Genomic DNA, 8775 nt, shown 5'->3' with positions numbered 1-8775 from the left:
CGCAGGCCCAAAGGAAAGGCATTTAGAGACCTCCGGATAGCGTTGCTCCGTCTGTGTAAACACTCGCACCGATCACAATCGCGGGTACAGTAGCAGCACCAAGATCGCCATGTCCTTAAATCGTGGCCGAGCTCCCAGGGGCGCCTGGTCCACTCCAGCCATCGCTCTGCATTATTCATGCGGGCCTCTTTCCATTTAGCGGCCAATAACCGCCACCCAGGAAGCCATTCAGATGGGTATCTTTCACCGCCAAACTACGTGCTTGTCAGTTATCATTCACGAGGAAGTCCATTTTCAACATCCCCAGGACATTAAGTAACATTGTCACTTGCAGGCCATGCCAGGTCACAAGCCGACAATACAGGCCACTCCCAGACCACAACCTCACCACCCCAGCTATACCCAGCCCACAACAAAGCCACAATGGCCATTGCCAGACCTCTGCAACTTCCACCAGACACTACTAGACCACACCAGTCAGCTACCACCAGCCACTGGAGGCCACAACCATGCCACCACTGGGCCACACCAACAATGAGCATCCATAACCAGGTCACACCATTCAGACAGCACCAGCGATTACGATCTCATCTTTCAGGCCACACCAACAGTTCTGTTCGGCAATAGCAGCCACCACCAGTGCAATGGAGCCACTCTGAGGCAAGGTGGTGCCAAATTCTGCACCTGCCCACCACATTCGTTGCTGCGACAGCAGTAATGAGATGGCGCGTCCATTAAATCAATGCTTTGCTTCTCACTGAACTTCAAGACGGCAGCAAAATAAATGACCTGGACTCACGGGCGTTTCAATTTAAATTTTTTACTATTACTATTAATAATAGTAAAATGTTTATGCCATCAAGCTCCCACGTCAGGTTTAATATAATCAAACACATTCATGGTTTCCCCAGGGAAGAGGGTTCAGCCAGCGGGGCTTTAGAACATTATTGAGTTATCGACTCCAAAGTCATACTTCATAGCCTGGCAGCCGAGCCTTATTAAATCTACAGACAGCCCGAGCTGCGTGCAAACCACAAGCTACAGCGGCGCAGAGAAAGCATCACGCTAATAACCGCACGCACAGGGCATACACACACACACACCCGGGTGGTATGCAACGTTGGACCAAAATTCGCACGTGGTTGGAAGCCGCGAACCAACGTTGGCCGAGGGTTGGCTCAACGTTCCACGTTTACTGGGGTGATAAGACACGCACTCGTAAACAAGATAGCGTTGGGCCCAATCGTTAGCACGTGGTTGGAACCCGCGGACCAACGTTGAGCCCAACGTTGGCTCGACGTTTCCATGAAGGCCATCACCATCCGCACCACCAGCAGCGCAGGCGGTGCACGGTTAATGTTAACGGCGGCGGCGGCAGCAGCAGGGGGCTTTTATCTCACGTTGTCAGCTAAGCCAGAGTTCACGATGATGTCACGTTTACCTGCCTTCGGAAAGGTGCATCACGGGACGGGGTGTGGTGGGGGTGGGTGGGGTTTAGGTGAGGAGAGAATGGCACTGTACAAGTTGGATATAAGCACACGTAAGCGGCATGGGGTTTTTTTTTTCTTTCGATATAAGCAACCCCACACCATTACGTCCTACCACGGTGGAGGATGGGCAATGGGCCGTCTTCACATACAAAGCACAGTTCGGTTATAAGAACACAAAGCACAATTATAATATATAAGCAACAGAGAGTATGTTTTTCATTTGTTGGGGGGGGGGGGCGGTGTAGACAAAAGGCGACGTCCGATTTTAAAAAAGCACACTTCGGATATAAGCACACGTCGACCTGCTCTTTCTCAAGGTTGGTGCTTACACGCGGCAGGCATCTCTGTTGGTTAACGATGGGGGTAAATAACAACAACACACGGCCAACTCCGTCCACGACAGCCCATTCAGCTCAACTACCGAACGCGGCTCAACGACGCAACACCGCCTCGAAGGCGCGCCGCAGCCGTCCCAGCCACATCACAATATTTATTACTCCTGGAGGAATCTAATGAGCTATGAAGCTCTTTTTCACAGATGCATGGTGGTGATGGTGGTGGTGGCCTGACCCACTATCAACTCCGGTAATGGCAGGGCCCCCCCCCCCGGTTCTGAGTAAACCTGTGGCCAGGGCCAACGCCCAGGTGTGAGGTGTGAGGTCAAGCAAATCACAGTCGAGGTGCGAGTCGGGTTCAGGTGATGCGGAAGGCGGCCAGGTCCCAAACCACGTGCGGTGAGGAAGTGGTGGTGAGCGGGGGGGGGGGGGTCACGGCTCAGGTAAGGACACGAGCAATGAATGCCCAGGTGAGGACAAGACCGACGAGGAAGAACAGGTAGGGGGGGGGGGATTACACATGGCCTCGGTGAGGAGGGAAAGGGCAGTGGCCCAGGTGAGGGCAGGAACAACGCCCCAGGTGACAGCAAGGGCATGGCCGGGGGTGTGGGGTACGGGGCACGGCGCTCACCTGCTCGGGCACACGGCCCCCGCTCTGGGTCCCTCCCCGCTCCGAAGTCGCCTCAAGCCCCTGGGGGGTGTGGGAGTCGGAGTCGTCCGCCGGTACCTCTCCCTCGGCCACCCCCAAGGGGACTTCAGGGCGACACGGCGGGTACGAGTTGGGGAGTGCTGGGGTGGGGGTCCAGGGGAGGCTTCGGTGATCCTGGCCGGGCACTGGCCACGAGAAGACGCGGGTTGGTGTGGGGGGGGGGGGGTCCGCGTCCCTGTTGTTCCTCCCCGCGGTTAGTGGGGACCGACAGCTCCGGGAGTCTCCTTCGGTTCTTGGTTTAAACAACAAAACAACAAACTCCCGAGGGCTCTTGCTGTCGCACGCGGCGCGGGCGTCGTGCGAGCGGAGCGGAGCGCTGAGCGAGCGCGTGCCGGAGTGAGTGGCGGTGGTGGAGGAGGAGGAGGAGTGAGTGAGAGAGGGAGGAGAGAGGGAGGAGCAGAGTGGGGGGGTGGGGGTGGTGACGAGGACGTGCCCCGCTTTGTGAGGACGTGATGACGGCTGGCCCGGCCAAGGGAAGGCCCCCCCCCCCCCCAGGGCCCCCCCTCCCACCCCGTCTCTCTCTCTCTCCATGATACGATACATGCACCTTGGATTAATGTATTACAACTTACTCACAGCACACAACTTTCATGATACCACTCGCTCACTCTACTCAACACGGACACATCCGATTAGGGGCCGTCCATAAATGATGTCACGCGATTTTGGACGATTTTTGATCCCCCCCCCCCTTCGTCACACAGCGTCACAAAAAGTCAGACCCCCCCCCTCTTAAATATGACGTCACAAAGCTCTGACCCCCCCCCCCCCCAAATAAAACATGCTTCAAATCGCTTTAAACTATTGTCATTGTAGTGCGTATTTAATATGGCGCTGCACTGTGATGTTGTATAAAAAACATTTATTAAAAGTATATTTAATTATGTAAAACGTGTTGTCTATATTTATTTAAAGTTGCGCTTTTTGATGTGACGCCACATTTATCACCCCCCCCCCTCGTCACACATCGTCACAAATGTCTGACCCCCCCCCCAGGTGCGTGACGTCATTTATGGACGGCCCCTAATACAACTCACTCCACTCAACACGTACACCTCCGATTAGCATGGTTGGCTACGTACGGTGCGAAAGAAGTTCAACATACACACCTTACATAATACAACTCGCCAACTCTATACATAAAACCCATACAACTTGCATAATATAGACCACTCGCCTTTTGCCCGTCCAAGGATGGGTGTATTGCAGTAAATCTTAAACTTACAAGCGAAAAGCAGACCGCCACGTGATATCCATTGCATCAATGCGTGTGCAATTTGTAAGGGCACAGACAACACGTTCTACTTAATTAAATAGACTTTTTAATACATGTTTCTCCTACAACATCAGGGTTCAGCGCCATAATTAAATACGCACTACAATGACAATAGTTTAAAGCGATTTGAAGCATCTTTTATTTTTTTGGGGGGGGGGTCTAACTTTTTGTGACGCCGTGTGACTGGGGGGGGGGTCAAAAATCGTCTAAAATCGCGTGACGTCATTTATGGATGGCCCCTAAGTTGACGCCGAGGAGGGGGAAGGAGGCACCTCGGCCCCCCATGTGGAGTGACGTCACTCATTTGGAGGACGTCACCTTATGATTATTAATGAGGGGGGCTGTTCGATGTGGAGTGACGTCACCTGCTTGTGATTATTAATGAGGGGGGGGGTCCATGTGAAGGACGTAACATGTTCATGATTATTAATGAGGGGGGCTGTGTTCGGTGTGGAGTGACGTCACTTGCTCATGATTATTAGTGAGGGGGGGGTGTGCTCCATATAGAGTGACGTCACCCGCTCATGAATATTAATGACGAGGGGTGGGGGTGTACATTTGGAGGACGTCACCTGCTCATGAATATTAATGAGGGGGGGCTGGTCGATGTGGAGTGACGTCACAAGCGCGAAGGACAAACATTTTTGAGTGGTTATAGCAGGTGTTCTCTATACAACACACACACCTTGCATAGTACAACCCACGTGGGTGCCACTAAATTTCAGGTTTTGTTATCTCCAAGCCAGACCTACTCGAATTCGTTTGCTGTCCAACTAAAGCCACCGCCAGTGCAGAGACAACCTCTCGATGTGTCCCGCGGTGCTGACTGCTGCCACGGTCAGTAACAGCACGGAGGGACATTGTCGGCAACACGTGCAGCGTGTAAGAGGGTACCCCGTGAAGAGGAACGGAGCGGAATGGGATTATAAGCTGTTGGCGTTAGCACACCCAACGTAACACATTTATGGGAGCCAGTAATCCCAGGAAACCAAACCTTCACGCTCCCATATGCGTAGTGAGTGGCAGCCTCACTCACTCTGTTACACGCAATACACACACATACAACATTACTCACTCTCTATGAATGTGATAGCACACTCACGCACTATGCCTCGTACACAACACTCTCACAATATACACTCACACTATACATCATGCAATCATACTCTCTTCACATTGTATACACAACGACAAAGATGTGTTGCCTTAAACAGACCGTCGGGGAAAGTCCTCTTAGCGAGCACCTATTAAGGCCCCCTCGACACACCTGTCCGGATTTGTCTCCCCAGTGGCGATGTTGACACACCACACCAGGTACTCATTTGAGGCTGATTTGACCTAGGGGAGGCCCAGGACCGGTTCAGATAATAGTCACTGGTGTTGGCCGTGAGCGATAATAATCGAACCCGGGTCGCTGGGTTCGTAGCGCAACGCGCTAACCACTACACTACTATACATTATATACACTCACACTATATGATGACGCACACACGCGCTTTGCATAATACATTGAGTACTGACAATGTATTCTCACACACGAAACACAATACCAGGTCTCACACAATAAATCGTTGACTCGTAATACACAAACACTTTACGTAGCACCCAGGGCGATATACATTCAAACTCCTGGATACGTAAAACACTAGCCCTATACATGCAGCTTATACATAATATATACACTCTCGCACACTTTACGTAATATAGGACTTTCACACCATACACCACACACAATACACAATAACTCAACATTTGCAAACGATCTATCTCCAAATATCTGTCTCTCCATATTTATTACACAACCTATCAGCCGCACGACCTAAGAATGTGTTTAATTTCAGCGGCATTGATTCAAGACAAGCAAAGTTCTGTACCGGTATCGACATTCACTTGTCTCATCAGAAACAGTCAGGCTCGCTTGAACTGGTGGTGGTGGTGAACTGCCGAGTTTTTACAATGGGGTTCCATACTCTATGCAGACCAGAGGTCGCAAACGGGTTTTGATTCCTTACCCGTACCCGTACCCAGCCGCACCAGGGTCGAAAACGGTTACCCGTAACCATACCCTACCCGATACCCGGCTACCCGTACCCGGCCGGGTATCGGGTAGGGTACGGGTACCCGATTGCGACCTCTGGGATGAAGCCATGTTGCAGGTGCGAGTGGGTTGATTCTAGGAACTTGAATTGTGAGAAGAGACAAGACGTTGGGAAATGAGTGACAAACGGTGACTCACCAGTGACTCACGGCCTACCCGTACCCGGCCGCACCAGGGTCGCAACCGGGTACCCGTACCCGTACCCGGCCGGGTACGGGTAGCCGGGTATCGGGTAGGGTACGGGTATCGGGTACCCGGTTGCGACCTCTGATGCAGACTGCATCAGCAGTAGGCCACGCTTTCCCACCTGATGACGGACGCTTGTGTTGCGCCCGAAACGTCGTGATTTAATTTAGTTGTTTTCATTTATTTTATTTTTTTACCTACGTGACTTTACCGAAAGAAACAAAGAGTACGAATGCTTGCAGTCACGAAAGCTTCAAATCTAGAATTAATGGGGTTCCAGTTCGACACAAAATCCATGCAGTCTCTGAGATACGTACACCCGACTTACGAACATCCGCACTTACGAACGAACCGCCACAATGTTAATTTAAAACATCCGACTTCTGAACGTTCGGTTGTACTTACGAACTGAATCGCGGGATTATTTTGTTTGATGCACAAGCAAGCCAGCATGAGGACTCAAGTGAAAATAAAATGTTTTTTTCTTTTCATGTTACTTGATTTTATGTTTTATCCACTATACAGTATGTATTACAGTATTACATGTGAATGTATAATACTTCGTATTTATGAGTTTAACAATCCCACTCCTTTTTTGTTTAACTATGTCAAATTGTATAACACTGTACAGTACAATTAAATATTGAGTTCCGAGATACGAATAAATCGACTTACGAACCGGTCTCAGGAACATAACCCGTTCATAAGTATACGACTCAACATAATCGCTCGCGTCGTATGTGGAGAATACGAATAACAAAATAGTTCATCACCGTCCCCTTTACAGATCCGTCTCTATACATAAAACATAAGCACATGCCCGTTCACACATCCCGTCAACCGAACCACCGCCTTCAGGGGGTTCCATAATACTGGTAGGAACCTCCTGGTTACACCAGCCCACAGGGGATTATTGTTTCCGTCCATCAGTGGTGCATCCAAAAATGGGAGGGGTGGGGCTGGGTGGAGAGGGGAGGGTGGGGAGGGAGGGGCTGGGTGGGGAGGGTGGGAGGGGAGGGGCTGGCTGGGGGGTGGGAGGGATGGGGCTGGGTGGGGAGGGGCTGGTCACCCCGTGGTGCCCTTATAAAACTCAACGTTTAACCTACTCACGCCGGCTTGTGCCCGCCCTCACAGTCGGGCATATTTGCGGAATACACCACGCCGCCGTTGACCCTGGCCATTGACCGAGCAACCCAACGTTGCTACCAGCTCCCTCCGCAGGAATGTGTTTTCAGCAGCATTCATTTACAACGAGCGGTGGCTATTGCCACGAAGCGTCGAGGTAATCCAATCGCGTTGGAGATCAAAACGGCGGCTCCTGAGCGATTGATCAACCACCAACCAGAAAGTCACGGCCAACCATTTACCCGGAGTGGTTTCACCTTGCCACCGCAACTATCGACATAAAGTACTAGAGCACCATCTATTGGAACAAGTTGTTATTATATGTTATTGTACGTACGAATTCGAAAGTCGGGTATTTTTGGTAATAGGTGTTTCTCCTTTTTTTTCTGGCAACAAAACAGGTGTTAGGATGTTAAAACACCAAAGTGAAAACTTTTACAAGGAATCATGTCTGCATTAACCACACTGCTTGTGGTCAGAATGCAAACAAACATACTCTGATAATATGCAAACAAAAAACATACTCTGATAATATTATCAGAGTATGGTTTTTGTTGCCAGAAAAAAGTGGAAACCCCTATTATCATATTTTGGTACTGGCAAAGGAGATCCCATGATGTCGGCTATTTTTATTTGGCGTCAGCCGTAACGAGAATTGTTTTCTGCGTATGTGAGCGTTTGTTCTGAGATACGCAAAAAAAAGTTCCTGCGATTTACCCCTTGGACCGCGATCAACGTTTTGGTCACCGCAACACACAGAACACACTCTCACTCAGGTTGCACAGCACCGTTGTGAGCACGGGGCTCACACGGAATAAGTTCACGACATTTACACGGCGAGTGAAGCACACACACACACCTGGCGCCTCGTGGGTTCATAACTAAACACACAAAGACCCCCAGTTTCGCCTTGAACAGGTTATTGGGGCAAGTGTCGTTAACGAGCTCCTATGAAAGCCGACAGCACGCCAGAGATGGCTGTGTAGCTGGCACCACGCCTGTCCGCCGTTGTCTCCCCAGTGCTAATGTTGCACACACCGCACCAGGTACTCATTTAAGGCTGAGTCGAGCTATTAGAGAGAGTTGGGGGGGGGCGGTCAGGTCCAGTTAAATATCCGTCACTGAATACTGGTCTTGAGCGGGAATCGATCTTGGGCACCGCTCTCCATTAACCAAAGACACACACACACGGTCACTGGGAAGGGGAAACTTATTGACCAATATTGACGTAGCCAAGCCTGACTTAGCTGATGAGACACTGTGTGTATTTCGCATCATGTCCCCAGAGTTAGTTATGGGCGAATTGTATTCAGGACGAATATCTGGGCTGTACAGTATTATTGTTATTGTTGCTGCTGCCCGTACAGGCGGTTGCACGCAGAAGAAGACGCCCTGGTGATGTAGGCAGTGATGAGAAGGAAACTGGCACTAATTGGACACATTTGTAGGATGGACAACAACAGGAAAATTAAAAGTGTTGTTGTTGTTCGGAAAAATGGAAGGAACCGTAAAGAGAGGAAGACCTACCAGAGATCGTCTTGACGACGACATCACAA

The 8775-nt window shown here is 50.5% G+C and overlaps 1 protein-coding gene across 1 annotated transcript in view; it reads left to right on the top strand.

Moving 5' to 3' along the window:
• The first annotated feature begins 4617 nt into the window (after positions 1-4617).
• The window catches only part of LOC133351797 (peregrin-like), a 26305-nt gene continuing 22147 nt past the window's right edge, over positions 4618-8775 (top strand). Inside the window, exon 1 of the mRNA XM_061567331.1 lies at positions 4618-4647. Within this exon, the coding sequence (XP_061423315.1) occupies positions 4618-4647 (30 nt within the window). The remainder of the gene's footprint in view (positions 4648-8775) is intronic.

The sequence above is a fragment of the Lethenteron reissneri genome, chromosome 38 (genome assembly GCF_015708825.2).
Source record: "Lethenteron reissneri isolate LAM-NWPU_2019-01 chromosome 38, ASM1570882v1, whole genome shotgun sequence".
Lineage (NCBI taxonomy): Eukaryota > Metazoa > Chordata > Hyperoartia > Petromyzontiformes > Petromyzontidae > Lethenteron > Lethenteron reissneri.
Note: the sequence above shows the minus strand (reverse complement) of the source record. Positions and strands in the feature narration are given on the sequence as shown.